The sequence below is a fragment of the Lissotriton vulgaris genome, chromosome 3_1 (assembly GCF_964263255.1).
Source record: "Lissotriton vulgaris chromosome 3_1, aLisVul1.2, whole genome shotgun sequence".
Classification (NCBI taxonomy): Eukaryota; Metazoa; Chordata; class Amphibia; order Caudata; family Salamandridae; genus Lissotriton; species Lissotriton vulgaris.
In genome coordinates this window covers 1186831575-1186849109 of record NC_141689.1, presented here as the reverse complement: position 1 = coordinate 1186849109, position 17535 = coordinate 1186831575, and the positions used below count along the sequence as shown (strand labels likewise).

Below are 17535 nucleotides of genomic sequence, written 5' to 3'. Positions count from 1 at the left end.
TTTGACATTTGTATTGGGGTTAGGGACAGAGTTCTGGCGACTTCTTCTATACCAGGAGAGAAGGGAGCATCTTAGAACGAGCTCCGTAGCTTTATGCTACGTGACCAATTCAACATCAGTGTGCTGCTTAGGAAGACTTCACTTGTTGACACCTTTCTCTGGACTTGCCTGGGGAAATGTTAACTAGAGATGTCATGCTAGCAGTAGTGTAGGGAGAGACTAATGCTTTTTGTTTCTGAACCGCCAATGAAGGGGGCTCTTGATGTAGGGGCAAAAATTATCTGTGTGCTGATTCTTGAATTGGTCATTCCTTGCATGTTGCACCGCCTAAATTTCGCTCGTAGATGTGGTTTTGTATGAGTGCCCATGTACCTTTACACTCTCGTCTTAAGGTGTTTGTATGCCCAACTTTTCCTGTCTTTATAATAAATTTACTAAATTTGGCTCAGGAGTCTGTGTTCCTTTAGCATCATGGGTAAGAGTAATGTATAATTGGCTAATGATTTTCTCCCTCCCCTCCACAATTACAAGCAGTCAATAAAGTGTCATCGGTCAGGGCTTCCAGAGTAAGTCTAGAACATTGGAACCCGGCTCCCTCATAGCTATTTGTGATAGCAAGTACAACGCATTTTTACATTTTTGTGTAATGGGATTTGGAAGGCAAATGGAACTAAAACCACATACGGAGCATGAAAGTGATATTATAAAGAAATTAAGCAATTTTAAGGCGGGACTGCAAAATAAAATTTCAAGAGAACATTGTTTGATGCCACAGCTTCAGTTTCATTTACATTATGTTGTTGGGTGTGATCTAATTGCCTTTAAAACTTTCAAAAATATTAACAAGAATCTCTGAAATGAGCAATTAACAAAAGCCAATGGGAGAATGGATGTATTTTGCCCTGAAAACAGTTTTGTTTGAGAGCTGACGTTACAGTAACTTGTTTAATAAAACTTTACATAACACATATCAAAGAGTCACATTCAAAATCATAACATGCATAGCATAGCCTGGCAGTACTAATGACAATTCCTCTCTGAGGTACGGCTCACATATGTCTTTGCACACCTGATTGATAATGGGACACCGGGTCCAGGTGGGCGGCATGTGCATGAGGCATTTTATGCACCCAGTAACTACTGGAACTACAGGTTGAGGTATTGGCTGGTATAAATAACCTCTAACCTCTGTTTTTGCTTAATACCTGCTGGAATAATTTGGTGTTTATCGCACTGAAGTACACGTCTCTCTGTTTTCCACCTAGTAAATTTGGGCAGGTTTGCCCTTCTAATATTTACATGGGGGATGAGGTGAGGTAATGACCATGCATCTTTATATCAGAATTTTATTGGCAACATTTGATTACGAATATGGTTGAGCAAATACTGCAAATTGTGAGTTCAAATTCATGTCACTCATTCATGAACCCTGAATTTGTATTGATAGATTAATGTAGGCACGATTAAAATTCAACCAATGTGGTGGAACTTCCTACGTGGGGGAATATGCCCACAGCGGTAGGTTGTTCATGATACAGGCTGGGGTTACTAGTCAAGTACACACTAACACATTTGTGGGCATTCACAAAATTATGGTGGGTATAGTCTTACTTAGGATACAGTCAGAGATGAACCACTGTCAAGGACAGTGTTCATGTGTGTGCTTATCAAAGCTGGAAATGGGGACAGACCATCACTTAAACTGGTAGGGGTGTAGAGAAATCTTTTTCTCTTCAGAAAAATATATTTTGCAACAGAAAAACAAAAATGTATTAAAAGAAAAAATGAACTTTTGAGCATCTTAGTCACATGCTACATTCCTGTATTTATAAATGTTCCTACACAATAAGTAGTCCTGGTAATGTGCGGCAGCTACAGGTTCCCAGGAATAATCTTTGAATTCTTTATTAAATCAGAGTTAAATTTGAGTCAGCCTATTTGTGTAATTTTCCAATCTTCCACCAATGGGTTTTGTGCACTGCAGACAAATATTTCTGGTTTTATTCAGTACCCAGTCCAATTAATAAATCAAAAATATGTGTTTGGTTTAATTTCTGGTTTACTGCTTTACATATACCCCTTCTTTGATCGTAGGTGAAGTTTTACAGACTGCTTTCATAGGACTCTGAGCACATGTGTAGGCGGCCAGCACTGATGTTTTTTGTAGTCTATAACATTTCAGGGCAACTAGTACCTAAACAGACCTATTTGACCTGCAACCTTTACCCAGGGCAGTAGTGGCTGCTACGGGGAAATAGTGGAGGGGCGGGTGGAGGGGTTAAAAAAAGATTTGCAAGCGAATAAAGAAAAAAACACTTCAGTCTCCGCCTCTTCTCCATCCTCTTCGGTCGATGCAGGAAACAGGAAGCACACAGGCTCCCAGACTGCCCTGGTCAATCATGATGCAAATGTCACTAGCATGACAGCAGCGTTGTGATTGGTCTGAGTGCCCTGGTTTGGCACACAGACAATCATTCAATCAATCAGGGAATTGTGAAGCACGCTACCTACCGGTGAAGGTCTCAGGGAGCTAGGGGGATGCAACTCCGGTCAGTCGAATAGCCGGTCAATCGAAGAGCCAGGTCTTGAGGGTCTTCCTGAAGATATGCAGAGTGGGGGCGTGTCTGATGTTGACTGGGAGCTCTTTCCAGGTTTTTGCAGCGATGTAGGAAAAGGCTCTTCAACCTGCTCTGGCTCTGCAGATGCGTGGGGTTTTGGCGAGGGAAAGGTTAGTAGAGCGGAGGTTTTAGAAAGAGATTCTTTCATTGAGATATTGGGGTCCGGTGTTGTGGAGGCTTTTGTAGGTGTTGGTGAGTATCTCGAAGGTTACTCTCTTCTCGACGGGGAGCCAGTGGAGTTCTCGCAGGTGTGGTGTGATGTGTGTGTGACGGGGAATGCCAAGGACAAGTGTTGCTGCAGTGTTCTGTAGGGTCTGGAGCTTGCGGAGTGGAAATTTGTTGATCCTGGCACAGAGGGCGTTTCCATAGCCCACTCTGCTGGTTATGAGTGCGTGGATGATGGTCTTTCTTGATGGGGGATCCATTTGAAGGTCTTGCGAAGGGTGTTGAAGCAGATGGAGGCGTAACGTTGACCTGTCTGGTCATGGTGATGGAGGAGTTGAGTATGATACTGAGGTTCAGGGTGTGGTCCATGTGGGTGGGGGAGCTTCTGAGGGCGGTGGGCCACAGGTGTTGTCCCAAGCAGAGGGGGAGTGTCCCAGCATAAGGACTTCAGTCTTCTCCGAGCTAAGGTTCAAGCAGCTGTTGCTCATCCAGGATGCAACGTCCTTCATTCCTTCTTGGAAGCTGAGTCTGGGGGTGAGGGGATCCTTGGTGAAGGAGAGGATGAGCTGGGGGTTGTCGGCATAGGATATTTTGCTGAGTCCATACTGTTTAACAATGGCGGCGAGAGGGGCCATGTAGATGTTGAAGAGCGAGGGGCTGAGCGACGATCATTGGGGTACTTTGCAGCTGCTCTCTGTGGGTACGGAGATAAAGGGATGAAATCTGACTCGTTGGGTTCTGCTGGTGAGGAAAGAGCAGATCCAGTTGAGGGCAGTTCCATGAATGCTGTGGAGTCTGGCGGGGAGAGTGCGGTGGGAGACGGTGTCGAAGGCTGCGGATAGGTTGAGTAGGATCAGGGCTGCGGTGTGACCTTGGGTGAGAAGGGTGCAGATGTAGTCTGTGGCGGCGAGTAGTGCGGTCTCAGTACTGTGGTTGCAGAGTAATCCTTATTGGGAGGGGTCGAGGATGGAGTTCCATTCTATGAATTTCGCAGGTTGGACGTTGACGATCTTCTATGTGACTTTGTCCGTGAAAGGGAGGAGAGAGATGGGTCAGTAGTTTTTTAGGTCCATTGGATCTGTTGAGGGCTTCTTCAAGAGAGGCTTGACATCTGTGCGTTTCCAGTCTATGTGAAACGTGCCGGCTTCGAATGTGGCGTTGATGATGCATCGTAGTTCATGCGCAATGGAGGCGGTGGCTCTGTGGAATATGTGCAGAGGGCAGGGGTCCATAGGGGCTCCTGAGTGGATGCCTTTCAAGGTCAATGCAGTGTCTTCTGTGGTGATTGGGGTCCAGGAGAGGATGGTGGGTTGGTTGTCGTTGCTTTGGGGAGGAGTGGGGTCGGTGTCCAGAGTCTGTTTGTTGAAGTTGTCATAGAGAGATCTTATTTTTAGGTGGAAGTAAGAGGCGAGTTTGTTGCCGAGGTCCAGTGATGGTGTGATGTCCCTGGCTTCGCTGGGGGCTTGGTGAATTCATGAATGATGCTGAAGAGTTCCTTGGAGTTGCTAGTGTTTGCGTGGATTTTGTTTTGGATGAAGGTCTTTTCGGTGGATATGATGAGTTGGTGGTATTTTGTCAAGGCGTTCTTGTAAGTGGTGTGATCTTCCGAGACTTTGCTATTTCTCCAGTTCTTCTTCTCAAGATGTTTGCAGGTGCATCTAGGTTCTTGGAGGTCAGCAGTGAGCCAGGTGGGCTTTCTAGGGCGTAGTCTGGTGGGATGCGGAGGGGCGAGCTTATCTGCGCAGTTGGAGATCCATCTGTGCAGTTCTTTGGCTGCAGTGTTGGCATCGGTTGAGGTGGGGGGGCACCGTTGTTGAGAGTGGAGTTGAGGTGCTCTTCAGTGACCTAGCTCCAGCTCCTTCGCGGAAGGTGGGGTACAGGTTTGGGGGCAGTGGGTTTGTTGACATGGAAGTGCACACAGTAGTGGTCCATCCAGTAGGGTTTTATGGTGTGGCTGAAGTGGATTTTGTTACCACCTGTGAAGGTGGGGTCGAGGGTGTGTCTCGCCTTGTGGGTGGGAGTGGTGATGAGTTGTTTCAGTCCGAGATTGGCAAGGTGGTCCAGGAGGGTGGTGACATTGGGGTCGCTGAGGCTGTCGAGGTGGAAATTGAGGTCTTTGAGTATGTAGTCTGCGGAGGCGATCGATTGGGGCGCAATGAGGTTGGCGATGGTGATGGTGAATGTGATTCGAGATCCAGGGGGTCTGTAGGTGAGGGTGCCACATAGGGTCACTCAGGGGCTGGTCTGGATCTGGAAATCGAGGTGTTTGGTGGTGGGAAGGGAGTGGCTCATGCTGGTGGTTGTGAGTCAGAGGGAGCTCTTGTGTACGATGGTGAGTCCTCCTCCTGGATGGTTGGGGTGGTCTTTCCTCTGGATCTTGTTACCCTTGGGGATGGCAATGTCGGGCGGAGGTGCAGTTGTCCATGTTTCCATGAGGAAGGTGACGTCTGGTGTGAGGGTGGCAAGGAGGTCCCAGATCTCTACAGCGTGTCTGTGCAGGGAGCACACGTTGAGGAGGATGCATCTCAGGGCTTCGGTGGTGCTGGCGTCTGACATGGAGGCGGTGGCTGTGGGGGTATGGAGGTTGGTGAAGGTGTGACGGCAGTGTCGGCAGGAGAAGTGGCCATGGGTGGTGACAGCTGGCAGTTGTTGTTCCTTCCGGGGTTGAGTGCGAGTAGGGCATCTGAGTTGTAGTGGTGGATGGCCGGAGAGTCCCTGGTGCTGGTCACTGTTGGGTTGCAGACAGGTGCAGACGGACTTGCCTTTGGCGCACCTTCCGTGTGGCGGTGCAGCGGCCGTCAAGCGAAGCTGGGAGGTGCGAGTGGGAAACAGCAGGGGGGAGGGACCACTGGGGCAGCAGCAAAGGAAAAAGGGCAGCGAAAATGAAGGACCGAGAAAAAGGGCACAGGTACAACAGACAAAATAGGGGCACAGGTACAACAGGCAAAATAGACAGAATAGCAGAAAATACAGCAAAATGGAGACGCAAGGTGCAGTAAAGAAGGCAGAAGAGAGACAATACTGGGAACAGGAATATACAACAGGCATCTCTAACACCGACCTGGAGAGAACTGAAGGAGGCAGCAGCAGACGGCACAACAACTTAGCTGCTGGGGCAAAGAGCAGGAACTCTGGCCAGGAGGTACTGCTCAAACACCAGAGAAGAGGCCACCATTAAATAGGGAAGGGGAGGGAAGTGCAGCTGGGAGGCAGGAGCGGAAAACGGCAGGGGCCACGGGGCAGCCGTGTCAGAAAAAGGACAGGAAAAACAGAGGCCAGAGAAAAAAGGCACAGGTACAAGAGGCAAAAGAGGGGCACAGGTACAACAGGCAAAACAGACAGAATAGCAGAAAATACAGCCACATACAGATACAAGGCGCAGTAAAGAAGGCAGAAGAGAGACAATATCCGGCACACAAACATGCAACAAACAACTCAAACACCAACCAGGAGAGAGCTGAAGGGGGCAGCCGCAGATGGCACAACAGCGGAGCTGCTGTGGAGAAGAGCAGGGACTCTGTGCAGGACCTCTGACCTCCTGGCCAAACAACAGAGCATCGGCCACAATTAAATAGGGAGTGGGAGCCTGTGAATGGTCTCCATCCAGGTAAAGAACATGCTAAGTGTGCATGATTGTGTAGCTGGCCAGAGATGACTGGCCAAGTCATCATGCGCACTTAGAAAGTGCCCACTACTCCTCCCCTGCCCCACCCTGCCCCACATCTAAACAGAGCCAGTAGTGAAAAAACAAAATGAAAATAACATAGCGTTAATATAATTTATTTTTCCTTTGGGGTGACACTCCTCCGTCTTAGTGAGGAGCAGCCACTGACCCAGGGTTCTATTTTTGTGATGTGGAGAATGTATATACTTGCTGGAGAACACTTTCTCAATACTCAGCTGTAGCTTACACTTATCAGCCCACTGCAGGATTTATTTTGGGTGTATACTTCTAGTTTCATGAAAGACTATATTTCATATAAAATGTATGGTCAATCACCATGCACTCAATAGATTTTCTTAAAGGCACCATCCTTCATCACTCATTTATTACTTTATCACTCTACTCCCCTGCCGCCAGGCAGCTGCTTCATTTGTGCGTGCCTTCAGCTCTGCTTCAATTCCCACTGGGCAGTTCCTCTTCCATGCCACTCGGAAGCTGATCACATAGTAAGCACTCTTGGTGGCTCTTCTGCCCTGCTATTGGGAATAAGCACACAGAGTGCCAGGCGGCTTTGAAAACTGTAGTAGCTAAGCACACGTTCGCTCTTTGTTAGTAATCGGGATCTCTGGTTGGCTAAGGCTTGCGCCAAAGCCAGGCAGAGACCACCACTCTAGTCAGGGAAAGGGAGTTACTCCCCAAAGATAACCCCTGCTCACCCCCTTGGTGGCTTATAACAAGCAGTTAGGCTTATCCCGGTGGCGATGTGTAAAGAATTTGCACAACACGCACAGTACCAACATACAAGGCACACCACAAAAGGAACTCCACACAAGGTTATATATGAAAATAGCCTTTGCATTATCAAAAAACACATTAGATGGTAACCACACAATACACACTGTGCCAACTGGTACTGGGCAATATTTACAGGGGGTAATTTTTACACCTGACAGGGCCACATGGGCCACGGTCAGAATCATCACTTGGTAAAAATAGTAAAAGTAAGAATATATCATGAACTTAGAACACAGCCAGTAATCACTGTCAGACACTATACTCAGCGTCAACCTGTAACATAAATCATATCATGCACAGTATCACATAAGGCAAGAAATCTATTCTGCAACAACCTCATAAGCCTGAACATAGTAGACCATAATCTCCTAAACATAACTCGCATTAGGAAATAAACTTACTAGCATAAACTGCAGAAGGGAATAAATCAAACCTAGACCACGGTAGAGAATCAAATAAAACAAGACAGTAGGTAAAACCTAATATTCATAAAATCACATCTATAAGCATAACTCAAGGTGCATAACACATAGCATATACATTACATTTCTTAGCACCTACATAAATCACACTAGGGCCGGGCGCCCTACAAACCTAATAGTCCCCCTGGCCAACTGGCCACTCTCAATGCCTTACGTAGGTTTTTTCCCCTCCTCCCGAGAGAGGCTAAAGAGACGGTGTCGCGTGCTCTAATACTTTCCAGGCTTGACTACGCGAACGGTCTGTTCTGCGGTCTACCTGCTTATTTGATCCAACGTCTCCAGGTCATTCAAAAAGCGGCAGCAAGGCTTCTGTTCAAATTGCCCAGGAGGTCTAGCGTCCGCCCCTGCCTTCGCAGCCTCCACTGGCTCCCGGTTGCCCACCGGATTATGTTTAAAACACTTGTTCTTTCTTATCGTGCGCTCCATCAGGCTGGTCCTGTGGAGAAGTGTGGCTCACTGGTTAGAGGAGGCAGACCTGGAAGCAGAGGTCAGCCCGGGACCAGGGGTTCAATTCCCGGCTTGGCGGGGTCTTGAGTCCTAAAATGTCCATGGACTCGACAATTCTCGCTCCGGTGCCTACTCGATTCATGGGTTCACACTCTGCGACTCTGGGCAATAGCTTGCTTAATCTCCACAACGGCCCCTCGCGGCGGGATGCCTGGCTTTCACCTTGCGGATACCCTGCCGGGGTTATCTCACAGGGGAATACCAGGACGGGTTCCCTAGGCAAGCGCTTAGAAACCGGTGGTGATTTGCGCTATATAAATTCCTGTACATTTACATTTACATGTCTACCTGAGGAAAAGGTTTGCCTTGTATGTTCCTAACTGATGCCTCCGCTCGGCCAACCAGCGTCAAATGATTGTGCCTAGATTTAAGTACTCCCGACTAGGTGGCCAGTCCATTTCGGTCAGGGCCTCTATGGCCTGGAATGCTCTCCCTTTCCATCTTAGGGCTGCCCCGACCATTACGGCATTTAAGGGGTTGAAAACTCATCTGTTTAGCATCTCTCTTTAAACTGTTAACTCTTTCTTGCCTTCTGAATCTACCTCACCTTCTGCGCTATGATACTATCTTAGTAATAGAGCGCGTTATAAAAGCCTTTATATCATATCATATCATAAGGGGCTCAAATGCCCTCTGTCCAAAGTCAGTGTGCGCTGCCAATGCAGCGACAGTCAAGGGTGGGCACTTTGAGCAAACCTAAATGTTGCAGCTGCCCACTACTTGCTGCCCACTACTTGCTGGGCAGCTGTGAATCTCCAATGAAGGCCTAAACGTAGCAGCTGGCACTAAGTGCTGCGCAGCTGTGCAGGAAAAGATGGGAGCGAAAGAGTGCGTCTCACTCCTGAATTCAGCATGTCCTCTAAAATAAACCAAGGCCTAAATGGTGCAGCTGCCCACTACTTGCTGGGCAGCTGGGAAAGTTAACCATGCAGCCTGGGCTCTCAATGGCCCTGGAAACAATATATAAACGTTAGAGCCACGCAAGTCGTTCTAGAAATGATCATGTCCCATGGAGCACACTGGCTCCTGACATAATTAGGCCACAAATAAAGAGATTAAATTTGCCCCCAAAACGTGGAGTGCATTAGCCCTGTTAAAATGAGTGGGCTAGACAGAACTTGCCCTCAAACCATGCGAGCGGCGCGCTGCCGTCCGGGGCCGCTCTGGAAAATGGCACGGCCATCGTGCCTGCACAGCTAGGGGGGCGCTGGCCCCTCTGGCCCCTCTCAGCAAATTTGCCCTATCGTTGGAGTGGCCCCCTATCAGGCGGGGCTGCTCAAGAAATTATGCGGCCATGCCCCCCTGCCCAGCCCTCACTTACTGGGCTCCTGTGCAGGGGGACTTATCTTCCTGGATGCGACAGTCTAGCTCTTCACACGCGGTGGAGCAAGGCACCGGCAATGTGCCTCGAGCCCCCTCCACCTTCAATCTGCACTTGGTGGTGCCTGCGGGGCTCTCTCTCAGTCATGGAAGCCCCGCGCAGGCAGGCACCATCGTTCTCCCTCAGGGCGGCTTCAGACGACTTTTCCAGGCTGCCGGACGTGCGCGGGACTTCCTCCTCAAAACCGGAAGTCCCGCCCGCCGTCAGGCACCTGGTGGCCTGACTTACATTTTTTGCCGGGCCGCGGGCGCAATGGGAATTTCTCCTAGGGACAAATGAGGGGTAGGCTCCCTCAGTATTGAAAATATACAGCGGGGTGGGCACCTGCCTACATTAAGGGCAAAGTCGCGGGTGGGCACCCGCGCATAAAAATAATTAAATAAGTGGTGGCCGTGCGGGGTGGGCACCCGCAATGGACACAAATAGGCGGGGTGGGCACCCGCATTAATTATAAAATAAAACAAAGACGCAGGGTGGGCACCTGCGCACTAAAATCTGAAAAAAAGGGGGGTGGGCACCCCCACAGCTCAGAAGGGGGGAATCCCTACGCTAGGGATTACCTCCAAAAGGGCTGCAGCATCAGCGCTGCGCAGCCCACACGCTTGCCTGGGGATAATAAAAGAAATGCAGCACAGCGCTCCCAGGGCGCAAAAGGGGCTGCCAAAGTCTCTTTAGGGTCCTGAAATCCAAGCAAGGCAGAAGGGTCCCAGAAAAAGAAGTCCTCCAGGTATAAAGGAGCAGGGTAGAGCCCAGGGAGGCAAGCCCTGCCCAGGGCGCCAGCAGCAGCACGCCCTAGGCAGATTCAACACTCGGGTACAGAACATTTCACATGGGGTCACTCCCCCTTTATTTATACCACTATTTCCTTTGTCTAAACTGTAGGGCAAGGGGAGAACCGGATACAACTGGTTTGGGAGCACTTTGTTTTGCTCAGCTCCTCTCTCCCTTTCACAAGACAGGCCAGGGACATCAGACGCACCACAGGAGGTGGAGCCTGCATTTTGGAGGGAAGGCCCAGCCCTATTCAGGTCCCAGGTGCAACTCCTCGCTCCAATCTATATGCAGATCTCCCTATTCACCATTGGGAAGACTCATCCTGGCTCCTGGAGCAAACCACATCAGCCAGCCCCTGTCATTCACAAGCCAGACAGGCAATTCACACCACACAGGACACAGAAATGCCAACTTCTAAAAGTGGCACTTCTCCACTAGTCACAATAAATCTGCGCACACCATTGCGCAGCATTTATTCTCAAGAGTTCGCACATACTAAACTTGATCCTGCACTCCCCTCATATCAGGAATTACCACAGGCACATATATCCCCATGCATTCCTATGGGGGGGGGGGCAGGCCACTCTCACCACATGAACTCAGAGTGCGCGCACACACTTAGCACTGGGCTACAGTGCTAAAGTGCGTAGAGGCCTAAAATCCCTACTACTATGCCAGAGGCTAAAGGCAAAAAGTTTAGGGGTGAACCTGCCAAAAAGGCCCTAGTCCAACACTCTTGTAATTATTCCCTCCATAATTGCTAGACCACTGCTTCTTTGCTGTGCTTTTCACATAGGTGAGCTCAGTTTGCATGCTTCTTATTAAATAAAAGTGCACCTTTAATTAATCCCATAACACAGTTTGGTTTCTAAATTGAATCCATATTTGTATTTGTTTTCGCATTTATTTTTGGTGATGCTTGACTTGATTACCCACAATGCTGTGTTTGTTTTCTCCACAACCTTCAACAGTTCTCTTGAACTGTCTGCATAAAGAGATGGGCAACAGGCAATGAATACTCTGAACGACAACATTCCTTTGAATGTAGTGACATGTAGGATATCCATGGGCACAAAGTTATGGTTATATCAAATACCATATTGCACCTGTAATTAGATAGGGTTTCCTATTTTAAGATAGAAGATAGGTGGCATATGACCTTTGAAACCTGTTTATATGTGGTATGACTACTTACATCTACATTTAGACCTCTCTTTTATTTTAACGACTTTTGAACGGTTTCATCGGCTATACAGCAGGGCATTTAATCCAGGGAGGATTAATGAGGGCCAGCAAAAGCTTGGGCCCTCAATACTATGCTTACACTGCAGTGTGGTACTACTGAATCTGCGTTCTGGAATTAGTTCTGCACCTACGTCAGACGGAAAAGAAATGAATACTCAAAAGACCATTTCTATTCATCTAATTATTTATTTGATCAATTTTGTTGAGCACGCTTATACAAAGCTCTGACATGTCACTTTGTGGCCACTTCAATCACTATGTGGTGAACAAAACAGTCTAGTTTGAAACAGTATTGAAGGGTGGTTGGAGGAAATGTCATCAGTCTTTTTATCCTTATTCTTTGGCGAACATATTGCCCACGTGGTAGGTGTTAAAAGTAATGTTGGACCCTTATTTATTCCGAATCCCAATCACACTTTAGCTTATTCCTCATTTTCATTATTGTGCACCTTCCTTTACTCTATGGTAAGCAAACTACGGCATGCTAAAAAGAAGTGGACCTCAGAAGTCAATGATGTGGTCACCATGTGGAAGTCTTTTTCATTTTCCCTCTTAAGCACAACAACCGCCTGATCTTCTGTAGGCAGCTGGGAGCATGATTATTGCCACTAGGCCTGGTTATTAGTTTTCCCTGTGAGGCTTAGGTTTCACCAAGGTGCGAACGCAAATACATTATCTCGGTTCACTGAACAACTAGTTGTCAATATTAATGTTCGTAAATGAAATTACAACTGTCGGATATCCAGAATTTCACTAATTTGCTTATGCTGATGGTCAGATAGAGCACCACTGGTTGTTCTGAAAGGCTGTGTATGGAACTGTATAGCGCTATAACGGCTTAATAAGCGTAAAAGTGCTTTACAAAACAAGCCAGTGAATTAAAACATAAATAGGTGTTGTCAAGGAACTTTCTGTACCTTCTCAATGTAGCATGTGGGTTGAATATTGTACTTCTGTTAATTATGCCATCGCCCAATCAGTAATACCCATCATCCCTTGAAAATGTTGTTTTTGAACCAGATACTGGAAAATGGATAAATATTCACAGATTTTTAAATGTTATTGTTGCAGTTATGTAAAGTGCTACGCACCAGCCTCAGAAAACTATCCTTGGACGGTACATCTATAAGTTGGCAGGTAACCAGGATAGTGCATTACAGCCCTAGTGATGTAAATGTGTTTGTATTTATATAGCACCTTCTACCCAGAGGTCTCGTAGCGCTGTATTCATACCGCTGTGGAACCCTTCTTGGCTTTCCTGTGAGATGCCCACTCCTGGGCACCCCCAAGGTGAACCCAGGCATCTAAGCACTGCTGGGGCCGTTGTGGAGATTAAGCAAGCTATTGCCCAGAGTCACAGAGTGGGACCCATGATTAGACTAGGCACAGAGGCGAGAATTATCAGGTCCGGGGAGATTGAGTCCAAGAGCCATTGAGGCGGGAATTAAACCCTGGTCCCGGGCCAGACCTCTGCATCAGGGTCTGCCGCTCTAACCATTGAGCCACGCTAGATTGTATTGGTCAGGAGACAAGGCTGGGTCATTCCTTGGACAATCAAACATGGCATGTGTATCACAAATATTGTAAAGAATTAAAGAACCGAGCCATGGAAGCCTAGGGTGGAGAATGCACGCTGTCAGATAGCAAACCCGAGGAGGAATGGCTTGAGGAGGATAACATGATCCAAATACCAGGGTGAATAGATGGCTCTATCAGGGTTTTCCGAATTGGATACATTCATACATATCTCTCTGATGTAAAGCAAGTGAATTCTGCAATGAGAATCCTTGTACATGAAATGTTCGACCACCAAATCTCTTGAATCTATTTCAGGAGGGTAGCCATGTTTGGAATATGTAGAGTATCAAGTACCTAGATCTAAGAATGCTTAGGAAGTGGCCAGTCTTAGGAAATACAGTGAGCACTCTCTGAAGCATCAGAACATAGTGACCACGCTCTGAAGTCTCCAGTCTTAGAAAATACACTAACTCTCTGAAGTATCCAGTCTTGGAAAATACAGTGAGCAATATCTGAATTTCCTGTGTATTCACGTTTAGTTTAGCTTGGTTTACGTTTTTACTTTTGCTTATTTTTTGGATAATTAGGGTTACGTTTGTTTACATTAATGAATACTCCTAAATGCAGCTTAATCATATAGAATAGCCAGGAAATACACTTTTCAGTTTTCATCGATCATAATCAGCACGGAAAATAATACAATGATTGACAAAAGATAGATAAATCTAAAGTACCTGTGAGAAGTCAAAATGACAGATCGACCCTCTCTGATTATGCTCAGTATGCAATCCCATAAAAAACGCCGGGCTTTGGGGTCCATTCCTGTTGTTGGTTCATCCTGAAAAACAAAGAAAAATTATATATTTAAGACCTGGATGGAAATGACTTTCACACAAAAAAACTCAATTAGAGAAGGTTGGATTTTTATAAAAGTAGTGAACGAGTGAGTGAGTTGTGTATTTGTGAGGTTTACCCAGAGACATAGTAGTAGACTGGTAGGATAGCAAACGGTAAAAGGAAGAGAAAAGTATTGCTATACTAGTAAAATAAACAATACAACTCTAAAGTTAAGCAAAACGACCCTTTGAAAATGATGAAGTAAGCTGAGAGACAATAGATACTGCGAGACAATTCAGGTATATGGAGCAGGGAGTGAAGGTGCCCTGCTTTAAAGGCAAGTGTGCTGAAAACATAAAAACTGGATGAAAAGAACCTGGGCAGAGAGAGAGTGGCCTTGGACATGCTGGGGTAGTCTAGCACGCGTACAAGTTGGCTGGATCCACCATGCCACATCACAGTCAGTATAGCAGAATGAAATGAAATGAAAGAGATTTATAAAGCGTGATACAATTACCCGAAGGTGTCAAGGCGCTAGCTCATCAGCTGAAAAAATGCCGTAGGATCTTAGTTCAGAATCAGAGATTGAAGAGCCACGTCTTTAACGCTTTCCTGAAGGCCAACCGGTGGGTTTCGTCTTTTTTATTGACTGGGATACTAAGGACTGCTGTGATCATTTCTCGTAAAAATAGATGCTCCACTAGCCGGGTCTCTCATATGCTCATGTACAAAAAAAAAATCTTTCTTAGTAGACTCATCAGTAAAGAAAAAGGAAGCCACAGCCAAACTACCTGACACCTTAACTGCATTTCTTTGTTCAACCAGCCACCAAAACTTTTGGGCTTGAAACCAAAGATGGCGTAAGCCTCAGTTCAACATGCTAAGCTGTGCTTTGGGGGATCAAGCTGTGCCTGTCTGACGTGACACGATAAGGATGAAACTATTGTGGGTTAGGGACCTGGCCTAGCAGTTCAGGCTGGACTATTTCCACTGAATCAGGACAAGTGCTGCTATGCATGCAATTTGAACCCCTTCTGTAACTGCACAGACAAATTATCAGTGCTAGTATGATAGATTGTGATGGCTAACTATCAAAAGACCTAACTACTCCATTAAGGAATAAGATTGGAAAAGCTGACACAACTTTTCTCCTCCATCCGCTATTGAGCTTTGTGCAGATGTTTATATTTTACTGTGTTGTACAGGAACTTTTCACACACGCACTGCACTTAGTTCCCATGTAATCAACTACTCTCATCTGGTAGGAGCACAGCTAACTATACTAAAACATCCTCGGGCTCCCCATCACTATGATAAGGTTGTATCCCTTATGGTCACTAGTGTGGCTAAAAAAGAGGAGACCCAGATGATGAAGCATGTCACCAGGCTTGGTGAGTGATTGGAATCGGTAAATTTACTTAAGATTTTTTTCCGTTCCTTTGCGACGTTTATCTCAGTATTGTTTTACTTGCCGAGTTTTGCAGAGTACGAAATATTTAATATAGACCTATGAATACTCTAGGTATGTGATTACAGGACATTTTGTGACCATGCCACCCTCTTTCACCTTTCTAGTCTTAAATGGCCACGTAAAAAGAACAGAGATAGAAAAAACCAAGACAGGTACATATTTAAATTTTCTAGCATTCATTTATGTCAAATCATTTGGAGAAATAAGTATACAGGGCATGGAATATGACTTTGTAAGCTGTGTGATTGTACCACAAGAGAGGAAAGCAAATGTCATCCATGATGGGAAGAGGTCACCACTAGCATCATGTTATTGAGGAACCTGCTGTTTCATAGGTTCAGTTAAATATTAGTACATTTTGAGCATCAAAGTACTGACCTAGAATTTATAATAATAATGATTAAAGTAATGCTAGATATACAGGTGCAAGAGACCCTGATCAACTGCTGATTGCAATCATAAAGTTAAAAACTTGATTGATGGGCCGTATATTTCAAGTCAAGTCAAAGAATTTATATAGCGCACTACATACCCAGAGGGTCTCAAGGCGCTTAGGGAGGGGAAGAGGATTACTTGTCAAATATCCACGTTTTAAGTTGCTTTCTGAATGCTAGGTGGTTCTGGGTAAGGCGAAGGTAAGTGGGGAGTGAGTTCCATGTTTTAGCAGCCAGGTATGAGAAGGATCTGCCTCCCATGGTTGTCTTGTTGATGCGAGGTACGGTGGCGAGGGCTTGGCTGGAAGAACGTAGTTGGCGGGAGGGGGTGTAGAAGGACAGTCGTGAGTTGAGGCATTCTGGTCCGATGTCGTAGAGTGATTTGTGTGCGTGGGTTAGCAGTCGGAACGTAATCCTCTTGTTGACGGGTAGCCAGTGGAGGTCTTTCAGGTGACCAGAGATGTGTTCGTTACGCGGGATGTCTAATATGATTCTGGCTGAGGCGTTTTGGATTCGTTGGAGTTTCTTCTGGAGTTTAGCGGTAGTACCTGCGTAGAGGGTGTTTCCATAGTCCAGTCGGCTTGTGACCAGAGCATGGGTGACTGTTTTTCTGGTTTCGGTGGGGATCCAGCTAAATGTTTTTTTGAGCATGCGAAGAATGTTGAAGCAGGATGAGGATACGGCGCTGACTTGTCTGTTCATTGAAAGTGAAGAATCCAGGATAACGCCTAGGTTCCGTGCGTGGTCTGTCGGGATGGGTGCTTTTCCAAGGGCTTTCGGCCACCAAGAGTCGTCCCATGCAGAGGGGGATGTACCTAAGATGAGGACTTCTGTTTTATCTGAGTTCAGTTTCAGACGGCTGTGTTTCATCCATTCGGCAACTTCTTTCATTCCTTCATGTAGGTTAGTTTTGGCGGTGCTGGGGTCATTGGTGAGAGATAGGATCAGTTGAGTGTCATCCGCGTAAGAGATGATGTTGAGGTTGTGTTGGCGTGCGATGGCCGCGAGGGGGCTCATGTATACGTTGAAGAGGGTGGGACTGAGTGAGGATCCTTGTGGTACACCACAGATGACTTCAGTGGCCTCGGACTTGAATGGTGGAAGGCGGACTCTCTGGGTTCTTCCGGTGAGGAACGAGGTGATCCATTCAAGTGCTTTTCCTTGTATTCCGATGTTTCTGAGGCGTTGTAAGAGGGTGCTGTGGCAGACTGTGTCGAAGGCTGCAGAGAGGTCGAGGAGGATGAGGGCGACTGTGTCTCCATTGTCCAGTAGAGTTCGAATGTCGTCTGTTGCTGCGATGAGGGCGGTCTCAGTGCTGTGTTTTGCTCGGAAGCCAGATTGTGAGGAGTCGAGGGATTTGTTGGCTTCGAGGAAAGCGGCGAGCTGGTTGTTGACAGCTTTCTCGATGACTTTGGCCGGGAAAGGAAGGAGTGATATTGGGCGGTAATTTTTGAGTTCGGTGGGGTCCGCTGTGGGTTTTTTCAGAAGGGCGGTGAGTTCAGCGTGTTTCCAGCTTTCCGGGAAGGTGGCGGAGTTGAAGGAGCAGTTGATGACGTCTCGGAGGTACGGTGCTATGACGGAGTCTGCTTTGTTGAAGATGTGGTGAGGACATGGGTCTGTGGGGGATCCTGAGTGGATGGAGTT

General features: G+C 46.9%; 1 protein-coding gene across 2 annotated transcripts in view; it reads right to left on the bottom strand.

The window, feature by feature from the left end:
• LOC147727632 (phospholipid-transporting ATPase ABCA1-like) overlaps positions 1–17535 on the bottom strand; it is a 2839360-nt gene that overhangs the window by 207108 nt on the left and 2614717 nt on the right. For both annotated transcript variants that reach the window (XM_086961649.1, XM_086961650.1), the window contains exon 47: positions 13884–13987. In XM_086961649.1, the coding sequence (XP_086817775.1) occupies positions 13884–13987 (104 nt within the window). The remainder of the gene's footprint in view (positions 1–13883; positions 13988–17535) is intronic.